At 46.1% G+C, this 21,199-nt stretch overlaps 1 protein-coding gene across 2 annotated transcripts; it reads right to left on the bottom strand.

Moving 5' to 3' along the window:
• Positions 1-279: 279 nt before the first annotated feature.
• On the bottom strand, positions 280-4,355 carry LOC125508257 (serine/threonine-protein kinase D6PK-like). 2 transcript variants are annotated; one of them, XM_048672910.1, is made up of 3 exons: positions 4,081-4,355; positions 1,772-3,493; positions 280-1,304 (listed from the first exon to the last, which is right to left on the bottom strand). In XM_048672910.1, the coding sequence occupies exons 2-3, from the start codon at positions 3,295-3,297 to the stop codon at positions 473-475; spliced, it is 2,358 nt and encodes a 785-aa protein (XP_048528867.1). In that variant the 5' UTR covers positions 3,298-3,493; positions 4,081-4,355; the 3' UTR covers positions 280-472. The 2 variants fall into 2 exon arrangements, with proteins under 2 accessions (XP_048528867.1, XP_048528866.1); XM_048672909.1 differs by having other exon boundaries at positions 4,077-4,354.
• Between the last annotated feature and the right edge of the window lie 16,844 nt (positions 4,356-21,199).

Raw genomic sequence — 21,199 nt, 5'->3', positions numbered from 1 at the left:
AGAAAAAACATACTCCCTCTGTTCACTATTGTAAGGCGTTCCTTACAAAAGTGAATGGAGGGAGTATTTGGAGTAAGAAAAAGGATGTTTTGTAAGAGTTCCTTTCACAGAAGTCCAAGTCTTGTAGGTGAAACATCAGTGCTTGCATGCATTATTGCGCCCATTTGAGAGGAAAAGTAATCACCCTCTTGCCCATAGCAGAAACAGTGGATGTGCATGCTCCTCCAAGAATTCGGCTGCACAATAGGAAGAGATCACTAGATCAACTGGAGCCTCCAATAGACGCAACGGCAATGATACCGTGGGCTCTGATTGTTCCTTTCAATTAAAGAAAAGTGATCTATTCACAGGAATATAGCAGCAACTGAGCATACAAGAATCTACCATGTACAGACAGCCCCAACCTTTACCTACTCAACAGAAAAATTGTAGACTATCGGCAGAAATTGTGCTAAACTGTACCAAGACCTCACTAGAAAACTTCAAACTCCAGCTCCTCGGCGCTCCTAAAGTCCAGGCATTTGCCTTCTTTCTTCTTCCGCACCGTCGCAAGAGTCACGACATCGCAAGGCCGTGTCTCTGGTGGGGCAGCAGATCGTATCAAGGCCCAGTTCAACCCTTCAAAGAAAGGGTGCTGCTTGATTTCAGCTGCTCCTCTCAACGTTCCCAGCCTGTTCTCCGGCTCCTTGACTAGCAATCCTCTGATGAGATCCTTTGCATTGCTGCTGACAACCGGGTTATCCGGGAACCGGAGATTCTGGGAAACAACATTTGCCAATGTTTCATCATTCCCAGGACCTCTGAAGGGTGTCCTACCATACAAAAGTTCATAAAGGAACACACCAAACGTCCACCAGTCAACAGCACTCCCGTGACCATCCCCTTTGATGATTTCTGGTGCAAGATACTCATGTGTGCCAACAAAGGAATTGGAGCGTGCTTCTGTAGGCTCTACAACAAGTTGAGGCAGCCTCTTCAGGGAAGATTTAGGCTTCCTGGGCTTCGGTACCCAGGGGCGTGGCCTGAAACAAGACGTTTGGGCACAAGAGGGCTGGAGGCACGACGAGTTGATGCAGTAGCTCTCTGCACAAGGGCTTGTAAGCTTCTTTGGTTGGTGATTCGCTGCTACCGAGGATGACCGGAGGAGCACGGCGCTAACAGAGCACCTTAGCGAGAGATCAAAATCTGATAGCATGATGTGACCATCATCGCGGACCAGGATATTCTCTGGCTTAAGATCACGGTATATGACTCCCAGCATGTGAAGATATTCCAGCGCAAGGAGAACTTCTGCAACATAAAACCTGCAAATCAATGATTTTATTAGTACAAACAGATGGCGACTACACAAGTGCAAAACAGAGTTATTAGAACATAGAAAAAATGTACAATGATGTTACGTACTAAATACGCCTCTCTAAAGTGGCATCCTTAAAGTTGAAAAGTACATTCATAGATGAAATGATAATAGATCAGTCTTGTTAGAATGGCATGATGTGTTTAGGCTGTAACTCTGAAGAGAGCTACATGATTATGTTTGCAGATTTTATAATGCATAATAAGCAGGAAATTTGGAACATCAAGAACTACAGTCATAAACCGAGCCAACATACAGTAGTGCAATGGTAGCTCGGTCAGAGATTGTAATCACTAGGTGAGTTTAGATTAAGAAACTGATTACTTCGAGTAAAGAAAATAAATGCACAATCATGCAGGCTTCTGCAATACTGAATGTTCATGTCTGAAGTTTTAAGTACTCAATGAAATGTACCTCGCAGATGGCTCTGGGAAGCTTCTACCGGGTTGTCTTTGACGAAGAACGTGCAGATCACCACCCGGACAGTACTCCATGACTAAGCATGAGAGATTGTCTGTCGTAAAATGGGCATAAAGAGTAGGAAGAAAAGGATGATCCAGCATTTCTAGTATCTCTCTCTCAGCCTGTGCTCGTAGCATCTTTTTCCTACTAATCAGGTACTCGATATCCATAACCTTCAAAGCAAACAAGCAATCTGAATCAACCAATTCTGCAAGATACACAGTCCCGATATCCCCACATCCAAGCCTCTTCAGAAGCCTAAAGTTGTCGAGTCCTAAGGGTCCCTGTTGCAACGCCAACTGGCGAATGGTTATCCAACAGAGATCCTTCACCATATGGGGCCTGTTGTTATAGCCACATAAGCCAAATTGGCTCTCATCGCTGATACTAGTGCTACATCCATACTCACTAATGCTGCTCTTCGAATTCTGGGAGCACTCACCTTTTTCCAATGTTAACCATTCAGACGACCTCTCATCAGATTTTTCTGGTCCTGGATTTATCTCCCCTTCTGCACAGCTGGTGGGATTACTAATGCTGGACGCCGAAGAGGAGCTGGTTGATACATGGGAAATGGATTCCTTTGAAGAGCAGAATTTAGTACTATTGGAGGAATTACCAAGTGAAGGTTGTTCTTCTTTCATTTTACTCTTACTGCTGGTTTTGCATCGAAAAACTGGCTTCACGAGCCGGGATGTTGTGATGGGTTTGATCAATATGGGGATTCTGGATGGACTATCATCAGTAGTCGCAGAAACTTGTTTATGCGTTTTTCCATTTTGCACAATGGAGCTCTCACTTTCTACAGGGTCACCACTGATGACATCTTGGATCCTGACCTTTTGTATATCAGTTGAGGTAGAAGATGCAGAATGGATGGAGGTGACTGCACTTCCATCAGCTGTCTCAAAATCACAGTCTTCACTAAAGCCACTTGTTCCTCTAGATAGATTCTTACTAATCTTTTCTGGAGTGATTGATATCTCAATCAAGTTCTTTTTATCATCATGCACAACGCTTCCATCACTACTCTGAACCATCAAGGAGGCATAAAGCCTGTGGATAGTCCCTGCTTCAGATGAACTCGATGACCCAGGCGACATCGACAACCTCTTCATTGCAGCCATTTCTGACGCCTGGGAAATGCAATGCCTTCTCAGTGCCTGCTTCATATTGACAGGTTTGGAGCATATCCCAGTGACTGCAATTTGAGATGACCCTGACCTAGGTGTCTTTTGAGCATGCTTCAACAAAGAATCTGCCCCGGCCTGGCCGGGGCTAAGTGCTCGACGGTAAGTCCTGCTATCAATTGCCTTAAGAAGCTGGTCGAGCTCATCTTCCACAGGATGACCACGACGTCTTCCATCTTTCTCCTCAGTTTTCACATTGATATGCAGCACGCTGGAGCCACTAACAGGCGCATTATCCAAGTCTTCGTTGGACTCAACTATCTCAGAGCTGCAACCGGACGACCCCATCACACTCCTAGTTGAGAAATTCAACAGACAGAGACAGTATGCCAGCTTATCTTAGCCCACCGCCGGCAAAGGCATCGAAGGCAGGCAGGTCAAACTATTGCAATTGTGCCTTTTAGGGAGACATCATCCAAGATGGAAGCCTCCGGAGCTCAGAGACTCAGCCAAAAAACAACCTTTTTTCTCGCCACTGACCACCCTGCAAAGATCCAGGGTTAGTGATCGAGACATGGCAATAGCAACATTTCTCGAAAATGATAATAAATTATTAAAGAAAAGGAGAAATCTAAAGGCAACTGATAAGCAAGAGTCCACGAAGTACAACAAATGAAGTCAGAAGTGTTCCTGTCACAACTGGGAAGCTTAGGTAGCTCAAATCAAGAGCTCTTCGCTAAAATCTTGGGAGAAGAGGGCAAGATTTCCATCCCAACAAGAGGCTATTTTACTATCTCTCACACATTTCAGCTCAATTCTCCCGGCAGATGCAACGAAAGCGACGACCGGGAATAAAAATTTGCGAGAAAGGGGGCACCTAAACCAGCGAAATTTCGGGAGGGAGGGGAAAAACAAGAACTTTTTGCGTTCCAGGCAGGAGCACACGAAGCTGGCTTCCAGATCCAGCGCTGGTGGAACTCCTGCGAGGCCACATTCCGCAGGAGCCTCCACGAGCTCGCCAGCAACAGCAAATTTCGCGGTTAATTCGTCCACAGCCGCGGATAGCTCGAGAGGAGCCGGATTTGGGATCAGAGAAGTAGCTCCAGAGCAGAGACGACGATGCTTACCTACCAGGAAAAATGCCAGTCCGGATCTCCAAGCTGCGACCAGGATCCGAGCGGAGTGGAGTGTCTCGCGAGCTGGCGATCGGCGGGCTCCAGGGAAGCGAGCTATGGCGTGAACTAATCTTGGGAACGGCGGCCTCGGGAAGGTAGGGAGAGAGAGAAGAGCAGAAGGTGAGAGGGGTTGCGTCCCACGAAGACGAATCGACCTAAAAGGGACAAAGTAAAGGGGTCACCTGATCGTCCCTGCAGCGAACACGGAGTGCACGTCCGTGTGTCCGCCATGGTTTGCGCTGCCGCTGACGGTTAAACAAAGATACCTGCCGCCGAAAGGTTTCCAGCGACTGGTTGGAGATTCATTCTGACCGTGTGATTGGAAGCGCCGTATTTCTTTGCTAATTTTTTTTAAATAATACATTATTTTATTAATTTTCATAAATATTACCATGTATACAACATTTTCAAAAATAATGCACCATCGGCCTGCTGCTGGCCGATTGGGCCTAGTCAGCCCACAGCAAGCCGACTGGCATCCTATCAGTTTGCTGCTGGCCGAATGGCCTGTCGGCCACTAGCCCAGATCCAGTCGGCCGGCAAGAATTAATCAGCCGTCTGTTGGCCGATTAGTATTAATTGGCCACCTGTAGGCCTACTGGTGCATGTCACCCATTTTCTACCCCGTATGTTCCTCGCTTATATCACGGGCCGCCATTTTTCCCCATATTTTTTCGCTTTGCTCGTTCTCGTCATATTTTTCCGCTTTGCTCATTCCTGTCATATTTTCCCGCTTTGCTCGTTCCCGCCATATTTTCCCTCTTTGCTCGTTCCCGCCATATTTTCCCGCTCTCTAGTTCCTGCCAGTATCTCCTGCCATATTTTCCCGCTACCGAGTTTCCGCCTTTCTTTGTGTTCTCGGCCTATAAAACACCCTTGGCACTAACGTTGGTAAGCATTGTAGTGTAGTATCGTAGTCTCGCCAAGATGTCTGAATATCCTTTTGATCGTAGTTTTCACCCTAGTATGTCCAAATGTCTTCTGGATTTAGCCGCCGATTTCAGGGTAGACAACATATTAATCCCGTGGGAGCAGCTCATCAGTACTGACACCCTACTGAATGAGATCACGCATTAAGTAGGTGCAGGTGGCCTTCCAGGACCTTTGAGGAGATACGGGAAGAACTTTTGAGGTTGCAGGGAAGAGGGGTGAAGCAATAATCGAAGGGTGAAACATACCTAAAGTTTGCAGCAAAACATACATTTTTATGGACTGACGATAGCAAGGATGAAGACGATATCTTCATGCCGCCGCTTCCGGGTTCTGCATCGTCGAAGGGCAAGAGTTCTGCATTGTCAAAGGGCAAAAGTTCTTCATCACCGAAGGACAAGAGTTCTTCATCGTCGAAGGGCAAGAGTTCTCCATCATCGAAGGGCAATAGTTCTTCATCAATCGAGGATGACGATGATGACTTCATGTAGTTTTTATGTTGTATGTTGCAAGTTAAGTCGTACGTACTGTTTAATTTAGATGTAGTTCTATCTAGTTGTTTGTACTATCTTATTGTAGGAGCATTATGTTCTATCTAAATGTGATGTTGTAGTTCCGATAACAGAGTACTAAAATAGAATAGGCATATGTCTCATACATAAGTATATAGTCATTTGTCTCATACATAGAATAGACATAAGTCTCATACAGAAGTAGATGGTCATGTCTCTACTGATAGATAGAACCATCACCGACGACGTCTGCCTTGGCACGGAGGCGGATCTTGAGGCGTCGTCCATCCCAACCTATTGGGTGCCCTAATGTTACGAGGAGGAATCTCAGACTCACCCTGGTCATACTGTGTATCCTGTGTGGGGCCAGGTGGAGGAGTCAAAAACATGTTCATCCACTAGGTGTGCTGCGACATCTGAGCATGTATGTTGTCCTCAAGATGTTGATCACTCCCCCACGTATCATTTGATGCCGACATAGATGCATGATATTCGTAGCCTCCTGCGTGATGGAACGTTAAGTCAAATATTGAAAACAATAAATATGAAGAGACATACCTGCTGGCTGTGACGGCTTCTCTGGCTGAAACACGAAGCTCGACGAGGGACCCTGCTATTGTGGCTGTGGAGAAAACATGAAGCTCGACGTGGGACCATAGTGTTGTGGGTGCTGCCACGTCGAACTGCCAGGTTGGTCAGGAGGGGGTGCCCTGGCCGTCGACTGGTGTGCTAGACGTGGACGTGGCTGATGTCGGTGCGTGGAGGGACGCGGCTGCTGCTGTTGGTGCTGAACAACGTTGCTTCTCTGGGTGCACGTAACAGCCTCATAGGCAGCTCATATCTTGTTCTGCATGCGTTCCAAGAAGGGTTGTAGCACAGGCCGATGCTGAAGAAGAGGTCCAGACGATAGTGATCGTCCAAAGGTGGTCACGTCGTCGTATAGTTCGTGTGTCAAGCGAGCCTAAAAATTTTCATGATGATTATTAAGTATGCACGTCAAAGTATGTGGCAACTTTACTTAAAGAAAATATAACATACCGCATACTGCCTCGCCCGAAGTATCATAGCTCGGGTACATATCCGATGGAGTAGGGTCAAGTATCTCCTCTGGGTGAGAGTGCTCAACGATGCGTAACCATATTCCGGTCATTTAGCACCGCAAATAGAGATTGAATTCGTTGAGATCAAAATCGTGATTCTCGTGCCATAGATGTGTGTTTGCTATCTCCCATTCTGTAACAAACGGCTCTAGTCTAACTAGCTAGTCAACAGTCGTCCTGGTCATGCCTTTCCTCATCGTCCTAAAATTGTGGTGTGTGTTCAACAATTACCTAATGCTTCGAATGGAGTACTATCAAAGATAATGCAACATTGAAAACCGGTTAATACATGTGGATGTGTGTTGGCACCGAGTTCTCTGTAGGGGGAGGTAGCTCCAACTGCAGAAGACCAAATTGCCTCATAACCCTTTGTTGTGCCATCTCCTTGACGAAGACATTGAAGATGATCTTTGATTTCGTCATCCAGTAATCTCGGTCCCCTGTGCATAGCACAGACATACCACCTGGGTATCTTGCATGTATGGCTGCTTTTGTGTAGGGCTGCCAGATGACCCCAGTGTACGCATCGAACTGCTCGTTCAATGTCGTGTATGCCTTCCTGGTTTGATCACTAGCAAAGCGTCTCTGCGGAAAACAAAAGTTAGTAGCCGCTATCATTGAACTATCTCTTGTTCACAAAAAAGTTGCATGAAACTATAACACGATACATACCTCGCGACATGTCCAACACAGACCGAAAGTAGGCATGTTGATGCCGTCAGCATCGAACATGGCGTTTATAGGCTCATGAACACATACATATGCCCGCCCAATAGAGAACCTCTCCCACGACCACAGTTGTAGGAATAGAGGGCATCCAAGAAGGGCTCGCTTTCTCGATGTAAGCTGGTAGCCGTTGCACATACCTCAGTATGTAGCCGCTAAGACCGCTGAACCCCAACTCCTCTGTCTGATCTGATTCGCCGTCTCGGCGCTCGCTATCTCGAGTGCCATAGGGATGTAGCACGCTAATAGTGGTGACATGGTTCTCTGTGAACATCACTTTGCCGAAAAACCACATTAAGTAGGCCTCCAAGCTCCGAGTGATCTGTTCCGCACTCAACGACGTTGGGAACTTCTGGATCTCCATTAAGCAAAGAGAAAGTTTTAGTAAGCCGCAGGTATCTTCTGTAAAACCATATGCACAATAAGAGGTAGGGGAACTAACCTAGAAATTGAGCAACAAATCATACTTAAATCCGTAATGCTCCCATCCCGAATCCGGAGCATCTGCAGAAACACCATGAAAATGTTGTGTAAGACTTAGCTCCCAACCAGCCGATGCATCCAACGGTCCTATGGCATGACCTGCCAATGGTAGTCCCAGCAAAAGTGACACATCCTCTAGAGTAGGAGCCATCTCTCCCCATCAGAAGTGAAACGTGTGGGTCTCTGGCCTCCAACGGTCCACTAAGCAGCTCAACAAGGAGGAGTCGATGGCGAGGCATCTGCAGCCCGGGATAGACTCAACCAGACGCGCGAAAGGTAAAGGGCCGACCCATTTCAACCTTCATGATAGAACATTTCAGTTAGGGTCTCCCATTAATATGCATGTCAGTGTGCAAATAAATAAAGCACGTACCGCTGCACCCACATTGGGTGTATCATCCAATTCTCCTTAGGAGTGCGAGTGACCAGAGGCTCAAGCTTGCGGTCATACCAAAGCGCGGCACGATGACCCCTATCAATGTCCCCATTCAGCAACCACATTCCCGCCATTCCTGCGCATACCAATTTCAAACATAGTTTCCACACTTAATACAAATGTAGAACATAGTGCCACACTTAATACAAATTTCAAACATAGTTGCCACACTTAATACAAATTCAGAACGTAGTGCCACACTTAATAAAAATTTAGAACATAGTGCCACACTTAATACAAATTTAGAACATAGTGCCACACTTAATATCAATTCAGAATATAGTGCCACACTTAATACAGATTCGGAACATGTGAAAGCACAAGTGCTCCCTGGGTGATTTTGGTAATTAATATCAACATATCTCTTGTTGGACTAATATTTTTATCTAGTATATTTCAGAAAGTTCAACAAAGGCGTGGCATGGACAAGAGGATGTGGAACCCCTCCAAGAAGCTAAGGACAAGGATTGGCAAAAGCTCAAGACTCTACATTTTCATGTTAGTGATCCAAGATCACATTGAGTCCATAGGAAAAGCCAATACCATTAAAAGGGAATGAGGTGTTGCTTAATGGCTTGCTTGCTCAAAGTGCTTAGTGATATGCTCCAAAGCCCTCAACCACTTTCTCATTTCCACATATGACCCAAACCTAAAGTCAAACTCGGCCCCACCGATTTGATCTATCCGGCGCCACCGAGTTCGCTTGACATAGCCACTGCCAGAAACCCTAATCAATTTGGTCTCACCGAGATGGGCTTGCAAACTCTCTATTTTCTATTGCAATTATTTTGGTCACACCGAGATAAGCAATCGGTCCCACCGAGTTTTCTTGACCAACTCTTTGTTTTGCTTATTACCAAAATCGGTCCCATCGAGTTTGTGTAATTGGTCAAACCGAGTCAAAGTTTTACCCTAACCCTAGCACATCGGTCCCACCGAGTTTATCATATTGGTCCCACCGAAAATCCTAAGTTCACATTTTGAACTAAATCGGTTTGACCGAGTTTAACTATTCGGTCCCACCGAGTTTTGTGAATTGTGTGTAACGGCTAGATTTTGTGTGGAGGCTAATGTACCCCTCCACCCATCTTCCATTCTAGAGAGAGACATCAGAACGTGCCTACACTTCCATCATTCATTTTCTGAGATAGAACCACCTACTCATGTGTTGAGACAAAGATATTCCATCCAACCACAAGAATCATGATCTCTAGCCTTCCCCAAGTTGCTTTCCACTCAAATCATCTTTCCACCATATCCAAATCCGCGAGACAGAGTTGAGTGCTGGGAAGACTGTCATTTGAAGCACAAGAGTAAGGAGTTCATAATCAACACACCATCTATTACCTTTTGGAGAGTGGTGTGTCCTAGATTAGTTAGGTGTCACTTGGGAGCCTCAGTCAAGATTGTGGAGTTGAACCAAGGAGTTTGTAAGGGCAAGGAGATCGCCTACTTCATGAAGATCTACCCAAGTGAGGCAAGTCCTTCATGGGCGATGGCCATGGTGGGATAGACAAGGTTGCTTCTTCATGGACCCTTCGTGGTTGGAGCCCTCCATGGACTCGCGCAACCGTTACCCTTCGTGGGTTGAAGTCTCCATCAACGTGGATATACGATAGCACCATCTATCAGAACCACGCCAAAAATCTCCGTGTCTCCAATTGCGTTTGCACACTCAAATCCCATCCCTTTGATTACTTGCAAGTTGCATGCTTTACTTTCCGCTGCTCATATATTCTTGCCTTGCTTGCTTGAAATGTATTGTGAATGTTTAAACTTGTGCTAAAACTCCACCTTAACTTGAAGAAATTAAAAACTGCTACTTTTCTTGGTTGAGGGTCTAATCACCCCCCTCTAGACACCTCTTATCGATCCTACAATTGGTATCAAAGCATTGGTCTCCATTGCTTTGGTTTAATCACCATTGGAGGAAGATGGATGAGTCTACGTTGGGGAGTCTTAGATGTAGAGTGCCTATACTTGATGGAGAGTTCTTTCATGAGTGGAAAAATGAGATGCTTGAGATTTTCAATGAATATCACTTGAACAAGTACATTACTAGCCCTTGTGCACCCCGTGTTGACCCTTTGCATCCTACCCTTGATGAGTCTATTGACATGATTCGCAACCTTAGAACTATCAATCTTATTTCTAGAGGTTTGCCTAGAAATCTGTTTAGTTGCTTGCCTGCTCTTGATTGTGCTTACACCATATGGAGATTTCTTGAGGAACGATTTCCAAACTATTCCTTGCAAAACTTGGATGAGATTCTTCATAAGTCTATTGCATTTAGTAAGATGAATTCCAATGATCCTAAGTTTGGTGATTGTTTATGTGAGCTTAGTAACCTCATGTGTGCCAAAGGAGATGTTGAATCATTAGCAATATCATCTCCGAAGCTATTAGAATTCATAAAGATGAACATTGTGATGATCATTTATCTAACGAATCACTCTCTCTAGGAATTGATCAATCACAAGACGATGTTGAACATGGATACTATGATGAGGATGATGATAGTGACTTTGATCTCGATGAGTCTATGAAACATCTTGGTCTTATGGCTAATCACTACTGCAGGTTGCTGCTAACGTCACACTACGATCAGAGACCCTTCGACGAAACTGTGTGCAATGCAATAATCACAAACGGTGGTGTAAAAAACCGTCAAAAAGGTGCAAAACGTTTGCGATGACGGATGCATCAAACACGGTTCGGATTTAGTTGCGTGTGCGATGCGGGGCATACGGTTCAGTTCAGTTAACTGTTTGCGATGAGGAGGAACAAAAGAAACGGCAGCCAGATGGAGGTGTGATGTAGGGTAGGAACCCTAATCGGTCGATCTTTCATGAAAGGAGTGGATCCCGCGATGAACACGAAGAACACGAGGAGGGAAACGAGGGGAAAATCACGAGGGGAACACAAGAGAACACTCAAACCAACAAGAATGATCACACATGCGCTAGATCCATGAACACAGAGGAAGATACAAGATCCATGATAAACTAGGGACGATACAAAGGTAGCCGGTCTTCTCCGAAAGGAGGTCTTGAGGTTCTTGCCGTAAAGGGGTCTTGAATCCGCTTGGGGGATCTTCTCCGTAGGAGGTGCAATCTTCGATGAGAAGGTAACCAAGTGGATGAGCAAAGCTCTCACACGAAATATGAGCTAATCCTTTGCTAACCCTAGAAAGTAGGACAAGGTGGAGTATATATAGTCTAGGGGGCGAAGGGGTACATGGGCCTCGGCCCTTACACTGTGTGCAGACAGGGGAGGCCGGACGTCCGGGCTGTGGAGGCCGGATGTCCGGGCTGGTGAAGCTGGCCATGTCGCTCTCGGGAAGGTGGTGTCCGGATATCTAGGCTCGAGGACGGATTTCCGGGCCGGGCCGGATGTCCGGGTGGTGGCCGGATGTCCGGGGCCTATAGATGCGCGGCGGCTGGTCGGCTGTTGTGGTCGAAGTCTCCAGCGGCCGGATGTCTGGGTCCTGGAGCTTCCTTCTTCTTCTCTCGGTGTTCCTCTTCATCCGTGAACTTGGGGACTTGTACATCTTCATGTGCATCTTAGGGAGGGTCCTCTTGGTATTCATCATGCACAACAACTCGGACTTAGGTAGTAGCCATGTCTCATGCATAGAAAGTGGAAGTTCGGAGAGGAGAGAGTTCACCTTATCTTCGATAGTCTTCGCTCGGGCTCTTGTCATTGGTCCAATTGGTGTCGTAGGGGACGTAGGTAGGTCCATGGGTGTGACCTTGGGATGCTCCGCATCATCTCCCCTCCCTTGTGGAAGATCCATCCTCGAATCAAATTCTTCATCACCATGGAAGGGCGAGAGGTCCTTGACATTGAAGATATCGCTCACGTTGTACTTGTCGCAAGGGAGGTCGATCTTGTAAGCATTGTCGTTGTAGCGTGCAAGCACCTTGAAGGGTCCGTCCGCTCAATGTTGAAGTTTGGACTTGCTTTCTTGGGGAAAGCGATCCTTGCGAAGGTGTAGCCACACGAGATCATGAATGTTGAAGACCATGGGGTGCTTGTTGATGTTGAGCTTGGTCGCAAGTCGTTGTACTTGGCGCTCGATAGTATGTCTTGTATCTTCATGCACCTTCTTGAGATGAGTCACACGTGCACTTGCGTCCAAATTGATGCGCTCTTGGAGTGGTAGGGGGAGAATGTCCAATGGGGACAAAGGGTTGAATCCATAGACGACCTCGAAGGGGGACTTGCCGGTTGTTGAGTGTCTTCCGCGGTTGTAGGCGAACTCGGCGATAGGTAGACACTCCTCCCACTCCTTAATGTTCTTCTTGATGAGTACTCGGAGTAGAGCGAAGAGTGTGCGGTTTGTCACATCCGTTTGGCCGTCGGTTTGAGGATGGTAAGCCGTGGAGAAGAGTAGCTTGATTCCGAGCTTGGCGCATAGGGACTTTCAAAAGTAGCTTAGGAACTTGATGTTGCGGTCCGAGACGATCGCCTTTGGCACTCCGTGTAGACGCAATATTTCCCTACAAAAGAGGTTCGCAATATGTGAAGCATCGTTTATCTTGTTGCAAGGAATGAAATGTGCCATCTTGGAGAAACGGTCCACAACGACAAATACCGAATCCTTTCCATTGAAAGTCCTAGGCAATCCAAGTACAAAATCCATGATAATATCTTCCCATGGTTGGTATGGAATTGGTAGAGGCATGTAAAGGCCATGGGATTGAGCTTTAGACTTAGCTTTGCGGCATGTAGAGCATCGGTTGGTGAAGCGGTTGACGTCACGAAACATCTTGGGCCAATAGTAGTTCTTTGAGAGCGTCGCGAATGTCTTTTCTCTTCCAAAATGTCCCATTAAGCCCCCTCCATGATATTCCTGCAAAAGCAACAAATGAAGAGAAGACTCGGGGATGCAAAGCTTGTTAGCTCTCATAAGATATCCATCTTTGATGTAATAGCGTTCCCAAGAGGTGTGCGTCAAACACTTGGCATAAGGAGTAGCAAAAGTAGGATCATGCGCATACAAGTATTTTATATGCTCAAAGCCAATGACACCCAATTCAAGTTGAGTAAAAAGCATGCAGATGCGGGAAAGGGCATCCGCCACAATGTTTTCCTTACCTTTAATGTACTTGATGACATAAGGAAAAGACTCAATAAATTCACTCCATTTAGCATGACGCTTGTCAACTTGGTTTGGCCCTTAAGATACTTGAGCGTTTCATGATCGGTATGAATGATAAACTCATGAGGGCGAAGATAGTGTTCCCATTCATGCAAAACGCGGACTAAAGCATATAGCTCTTTGTCATATATGGGGTAATTGAGTTGTGCTCTGGAAAGTTTCTCACTAAAGTAAGCTATGGGGCGCTTGTCTTGTGTTAACACACCTCCTATGCCACTACCACTAGCATCGCAATGAATCTCAAAGGGTTTTTCAAAGTTGGGTAATGCAAGCATGGGAGCATGAGTAAGCAAATTCTTAAGCTCATTGAAAGCGATATCTTGGGATGGTCCCCAAACAAAAGGCGCATTCTTCTTGCTCAAAGCATGCAAAGGCGAAGCAATGGTGCTAAAATCTTTCACAAAGCGACGATAGAAACCCGCAAGGCCAAGAAAGCTACGCACTTGTTGCAAATTGGTTGGTTGTGGCCAAGTCTTAATAACATTGATCTTGGACTCATCAACATGAACACCCTTAGAAGAGACAACAAAACCCAAGAAAACGAGCTTGTCAACGCCAAAAAGGCATTTCTCCATATTAGCATAGAGACGCTCTTTTCTAAGAGTTTGTAAAACGGTTCGGACATGGGTGACATGCTCTTTGAGAGACTTGCTAAAAACAAGGATATCATCGAAGTAGACCACAACAAACACACCAATGTAAGGGCGAAAGACATGATTCATAAGACGCATAAAAGTACGCGGTGCTTCCGATAGACCCATAGGCATGACTAACCACTCATACAAGCCAAACTTGGTTTTGAAAGCGGTTTTCCATTCATCACCCTCTTGTATGCTGATTTATAGTAACCAATCTTAAGATCAATTTTTGAAAAGATAGTGGCACCACTAAGTTCATCAAGCATATCGTCAAGGTGTGGAATGGGATACCTATAGCGAGCGGTGATAGCATGATAGGTCTATAATCGGAGCACATGCGAAAGCTACCGTCTCGTTTTGGCACAAGAATGACCGGGATGGCACAAGGGCTCAAACTTTCATGCACATGTCCATGGTCTATGAGATGCTTTACTTGCCTTTGTATTTCTTTGGTTTCTTCGGGGTTGACGCGGTAGGGAGCTTTGTTCGGAAGTGGTGCTCCGGGGATGAGGTCGATGCGGTGCTCAATGCCTCGTAGTGGAGGTAGTCCCGGAGGTAGCTCGTCGGGGAAAACATCGTGAAATTCCTGCAAAAGAGAGGACAACACTAGAGGAAGAGTGTGAGAGGTGTTAGCTTGTGGTGCATTGTCCTTGCACAAAAGGACGTAGTGTAGGACACTAGATGGGTTCTCACACACTCCTCTTATCTCACTTTTGGTGGCAAATAGGACTAAGTTCTTCTTTTCGCTCATCGTGGAGGTGCTCGATTTGGGCTTGTGGCGCTCACTCTCTTTTTGGTGGCTCGCTCTCTCACTATTATCTCCACGATGGGTGGCTTGCTTGTCGGCGACAACTTGGCTTGGAGACATGGGGCGAAGTACGTACTCCTTGCCCTTCATCTTGAAGATGTAGTGGTTCGTTCATCCATTGTGAATGACTCCTCTATCAAATTTCCATGGGCGTCCAAGGAGAAGGTGGCACACGGTCATTGGAACGACGTTGCACTCCAAAGTGTCTTCGTAGGCGCCAATTTTAAAGGAGACTTGTACTTGATGCTTGACTTGGATAGTACCGGAGTCGCTAAGCCATTGCACTTTGTATGGGTGTGGGTGCTTCGTCTTGGGCAATTGGAGCTTGGAGCAAAGTTCTTCACTTGCGAGATTATGACAACTCCCTCCATCGATGATGACCTTGACGGATCGTCCATTGATGCCGGCCTTGGTATGAAAGATATGGCATCATTGGTCTTCTTCTTGGTGATGTTGGAGAGTCAAGACCTTGGAGACAACAAGAGCGGTACTTGAATCTTCATCGCAAAAGACTTGTTCTTCTTCATCATTCACTTGCCGGTGCATGGCGACTTGCTCGAGGGCGTCCATTTCTCCTTCACTCATTGAGTCGTAAGTGCCATCGTCGTTGAGGATCATGGTCTGCTTGTTGCTGCACTCATAGTACTTGTGGCCTCGGCCTCCGCATGTGAAGCATTTGAAGGAACTTTTCTTGACGGTCTCATCGGTTGGGGTTGAGGATGATGAAGCTCTCGGCTTGAAGTTGCTCATTGTAGGAGGATGACTTAGAGTTGACGAAGCTTTCTTGGAACTCGACTTGTCGACGTTGCTTGTAGAAGGTTTGGTAGACGGTGTTGGAGTCGTTGAAGCTTGGGTGTTGGAGAAGCCGTAGGACTTGGATGAGAATTTGGCATACTTGAAATCGTCTTGCACTTGACGTTCTGCTTTGGTAGCTTGGTGCACTAGCTCGATGAGGTTCGCGTATGGTTGGAAGTCGGCGATCTTCTTGATAGGATGGTTGAGTCCATTCATGAAATGTGCCATTGTTTTCTCATCATCTTCCGTGATGTTGGATCTTATCATGGAAATATCCATCTCCTTGTAGTACTCTTCAACGCTCTTTGTTCCTTGCTTGAGTAGTTGGAATTTCTTGAAGAGGTCGCGGTTGTAGTAGGTAGGCACGAAGCGTGCTCTCATGACATCCTTCATTTGCGCCCAAGTAGTGATGGGTGGTTCACCTCTTGCCTCTCGGCGCTCGATAACTTGTTCCCACCAAATGAGGACATAGTCTTGGAACTCAAGGGATGCCATCGCGATCTTCTTCTCTTCTTCATAGTTGTGCAAATGGAAGATTTTGTCAACCTTCAATGCCCATGAAAGGTACTCTTCGGGATCGTTGCTTCCATTGAACTTGGGCATGGTGAACTTGAGCTTGCCGTAGCGTTGCTCTTCATTGTGTTGGGGTCGGGGATGATGACGTCCATGTTGTTGTTGATTGTCAAGCTCGTGTTGCTCTTGGAGAAGAGGGTTGTCGACCTCATGTTGCTCTTGTTGTGGAGGATTCCCATTGTCTTCATGCTCTTGATGAACTTGATGTTCGTGGCTAGCTTGTGGAGGAGCTTGTCGAGCTCGAGGAGGAACTTGAGGGACTTGACGATGCACGCGAGCTTGAAATCTTCGTTCTTGAATTTCTTCACGAAGTGTTTCTTCATGTTCACGAGCTTGTCGGCCTCGGTTGGCTACGGCTTGACTTGAATCTTGGAGGGCTTGTTGCACCTCAAGTGCTTGAGCTTCACGGAGTTATTGTTCTTGGCGTTATGCCTCGGCATCTTGTGCATCTTGGTGAAGACGCGCTCGCTATTCCTCTTCATGTTGGCGTTGTCATTGTCTTTCTTGTGCTAGCGTAAAAGCCTCTTGGGTTTGACGTTGTCAGAGTTCTTGCGAGTTGGTGTCGCGTAGAGGATTGAGGCTTGCTTGACGTTCGTTGCGTGCGGCATGGCGTAGAGTGTTTGATGTCGGTGTACTTGAGCCGGAGAGGGTGAAGTCGGAGTGTCGACTTGAACGGCTCCTTTTTGAAGAGGACGAAGTGGAAGAAGAGCGGTTGAGCAACAAAGCGCGAATCTCATACATCCTTGCGTCATTCTCTTGCTTGTGATCGTCGAGCTTGTGGTCGAAGTAGTCCCTTGTATGTTGCTCGGAGAGTCGCAAGTCGGCGGCGAGGTTGTCGATGCATTCACTCATTGCTTGTTGCTCTTGATGCAAAGCACGTTGTGCACCAAAGAAGTGACTCTTGGTGACGTAGGAGTTCATGTCGTCGTCGTGATCAATGAAGAGTGGGTTGGTAGAAGTACTTGGCCTATCCATCATTCCAAGAGAAGAAAGTGAGTGGTAGAAATAGAAGAACGAATACCAAATGTACCTTGACCGAAGTTGAAAGTGGATCAAAGATCACTCCAATGTGGACAAGGAAATAGCACAGTTGGTACCAATTCTTGTCGGTTTCTCACACCTACACAAGTAAAAGCTTATGGTGGATCTTGGTTAGGATGGTGGCACAAAATTTAATGCAATTGTAAGTGAGCTTCAATAATGTTGGAAAAGATTCGCAAGATGGCAATGTAACAAGTAGACCAAGCAATATAAGGTACACAGAAACACACACACAAAAAGATAAGTGGGGTCGTGCAACCAAGGGTGAGCCAAAATGTGGAATCCACAAAAATTCTCTTGTTGCACAACACTAGAGAGACGCTAGCACGATTGCACAATAGGCGGATACAAAGACTTGTGCACAACCTACTAAGCAAAAATGCAACGACTTCTATCCCAACTATGCAAGGTGTTTCTATGCGATGATCCAAGATGATCGAGTATGACAATCTTAATGTTGTATGATGCTATGGTTCTTTCTTAAAAGATCTTTGCTTATCTTTCCTTTTTGCTTAAAAGCTTATTTGGCTCTTTGATGTTGGAGCTCTTTTCTCATGCAATGCTTCACGAACCAAGATAGCAATTGTGTATGCGATGACAACCTTGTGACACAAGAGATGATACCAAGATATGCAACAATGATGTATGTATGCTATGGGAAGTATGATCACTAATGTGCACAAGTCTTGTTGTCGGCAATACTCAATGGCTAGTCTCGATGGGTAAGCAACGCAAAGGAGTAAGGCTATGAAGGCTATCAATGTAATGGCAAGAATGATGTATCACGATATCAAGACGAGGTTACCGTTCTTTGGTTCCTCGTCCGTAAGCAAGAACGGATGACGGTGATCCAATGGTCCAATACCAAGATGTAGTCGAGGTGGTCATTGTTGATGACGCGTCCGTGGCGATGAGCGGCGGTGATGTTGAATTCGAACCGTACCTAAATAGCCGAAACACAAGTAGGACACGGTACCGCAACTCAAATTCTCAAAGAAAAATTGGACCAAAATTGTCGGAGTTGGAGTTGGTAAGCGATGGTTGTGTATGTGGTGTATGGTGGTGCTATGCGGAAGTGGTGGAGGTATGCAGAAGTATATGTGGGCACCGGAACAAAATTTGGCGAAAAATGGGCGAAAAACGGGTGGTGGAGAGGAAGTGGTGCTGCCAGGGGCCGGATGTCCGTGCTTGATGGCCGGATGTCCGGGGCGCCGGATGTCCGGGCTTGTCGGGCCGGATGTCCGCACTCTGGATTCATGGATGGATTCAAAGATCGTCGCGAGGAGAGGTCAAATCCGGGCAATTCAGAAAAATTTGTGGATGGAAATTGGGGAAAAGTGGATGGAAAGCTAGATATACCTGCAACACACGAAATCCACGAATCAAATCCAACAAAACTTCATCACACCAACAAATCACAAAAAAATTGGGGATATTTTTGTGGGGAATTTTCGAATTAGGGACAAAAACAACAAAACTAGGCTAGCAACACAACGGGGAGGCTCCGAAATCGTGATCAACGTGGCTCTTGATACCAAGATGATGTAGGGTAGGAACCCTAATCGGCCGATCTTTCACGAAAGGAGCGGATCCCTCGATGAAAACGAAGAACACGAGGAGGGAAACAAGGGGAAAATCACAAGGGGAACACAAGAGAACACTCAAACCAACAAGAATGATCACACATGCGCTAGATCCATGAACACAAAGGAAGAGACAAGATCCATGGTCAACTAGGGACGATACAAAGGTAGCCGGTCTTCTCCGAAAGGAGGTATTGAGGTTCTTCCCGTAAAGGGGTCTTGAATTCGCTTGGGGGATCTTCTCCGTAGGAGGCGCAATCTCCGAGGAGAAGGTAACCAAGTGGATGAGCAAAGCTCTCACATGAAATATGAGCTAATCCTTTGCTAACCCTAGAAAGTAGGACGAGGTGGAGTATATATAGTCTAGGGGGACGAAGGGGTACATGGGCCTCGGCCCTTAAACTGTGCGCAGACAGGGGAGACTGGACGTCCGGGCATCGGGCCGGATGTCCGGGCTGTCGAGGCCGGATGTCCGGGCTTGGCGAAGCTGGCCATGTTGCTCTCGAGAAGGTGGTGTCCGGATATCCGGGCTCGAGGCCGGATTTCCGGGCCGGGCCGGATGTCCGAGCGGTGGTCGAATGTCCGGGGCCTGTAGATGCGCGGCGGCTGGTAGGTTGTTGTGGTCGAAGTCTCCAGCGGCCGGATGTCCGGGTTTGGGGCCGGATGTCCGGGTCCTAGAGCTGCCTTCTTCTTCTCTCGGTGTTCCTCTTCATTCGTGAACTTGGGGACTTGTACATCTTCACGTGCATCTTTGGGAGGGTCCCCTTGGTACCTAATCATGCACAACAACTCGGACTTAGGTAGTAGCCATGTCTCATGCATAGAAAGTGGAAGTTCAGAGAGGAGAGAGTTCACCTTATCTTCGATAGTCTTCGCTTGAGCTCTTTTCATTGGTCCAATTGGTGTCATAGGGGACGTAGGTAGGTCCATGGGGATGACCTTGGGATGTTCCGCATCAAGGTGTGTGCAATATACAACATACGGTTCATTCAGATGAACTGTTTTTGATTAGGCAACACAAAAGAAACGGTCAACCAAATCAAGGTGTGTGCGATGTATGGCATGTGGTTCACTCGGATGAACTGTTTGCGTTGAGACAAGAGAACAGAAACGGTCATCCAGATTAAGGTGTGTGCGATGTACAACATATGCTACCTCTTGAGCATGCATTGGTTTTCCCTTGAAGAGGAAAGGGTGATGCAGCAAAGTAGCGTAAGTATTTCCCTCAGTTTTTGAGAACCAAGGTATCAATCTAGTAGGAGACTACACGCAAGTCACCTAGTACCTGCATAAACAAACAAGAACCTCACAACCAACGTGATAAAGGGGTTGTCAATCCCTTCACGGTCACTTACGAAAGTGATATCTGATAGAGATAATAAGATAAATATTTTTGGTATTTTTGTTGTATAGATTGAGAAGTAAAGATTGCAAAATAAATAGTAAACTAGAATTGTAGATCGGAAACTAATATGATGTAAAGTAGACCTGGGGGCCATAGGTTTCACTAGTGGCTTCTCTCAAGATAGCATATATTACGGTGGGTGAACAAATTACTGCCGAGCAATTGATAGAAAAGCGCATAGTTATGATGATATCTAGGCATGATCATGAACATAGGCATCACGTTCGTGTCAAGTAGACCGAAACGATTCTGCATCTACTACTATTACTCCACACATCGACCGCTATCCAGCATGCATCTAGAGCATTAAGTTCAAAAGAACAGAGTAACACATTAGGCAAGATGACATGATCTAGAGGGATAAACTCAGGCAATATGATATAAACCCCACCTTTTTATCCTCGATGGCAACAATACAATACGTGCCTTGCTGTCCCTACTGTCACTGGGAAAGGACACCACAAGATTGGACCCAAAGTGAGGAACTTCTCCCATTGCAAGAAAGATCAATCTAGTAGGACAAACCAAATTGATAATACGAAGAGACTTGCAAAGATATCAAATCATGCATATAAGAATTCAGAGAAAAATCAAATATTGTTCATATATAATCTTAATCATAAACCCACAATTCATCGGATCTCGGCAAACACACCACAAAAAGAATTACATCTAATAGATTGATGTCTACTACACAACCTTCTTCTTGTAGACGTTGTTGGGCCTCCAAGTGCAGAGGTTTGTAGGACAGTAGCAAATTTCCCTCAAGTGGATGACCTAAGGTTTATCAATCCGTGGGAGGCGTAGGATGAAGATGGTCTCTCTCAAACAACCCTGCAACCAAATAACAAAGAGTCTCTTGTGTCCCCAACACACCCAAT

This window comes from Triticum urartu, chromosome 5 (assembly GCF_003073215.2).
Source record: "Triticum urartu cultivar G1812 chromosome 5, Tu2.1, whole genome shotgun sequence".
NCBI classification, from domain to species: Eukaryota; Viridiplantae; Streptophyta; class Magnoliopsida; order Poales; family Poaceae; genus Triticum; species Triticum urartu.
The sequence above is the reverse complement of the archived record's forward strand: the minus strand, read 5'-3'. Positions and strand labels throughout refer to the sequence as shown.

Coding starts and splice junctions, on each gene's coding strand:
- LOC125508257 (XM_048672910.1), bottom strand. CDS start 3,297: ATGGGGTCGTCCGGTTGCAGCTCTGAGATAGTTGAGTCCAACGAAGAC. Junction 1,305..1,771: donor TTCCCAGAGCCATCTGCGAG/GTACATTTCATT, acceptor ATTGATTTGCAG/GTTTTATGTTGCAGAAGTTC.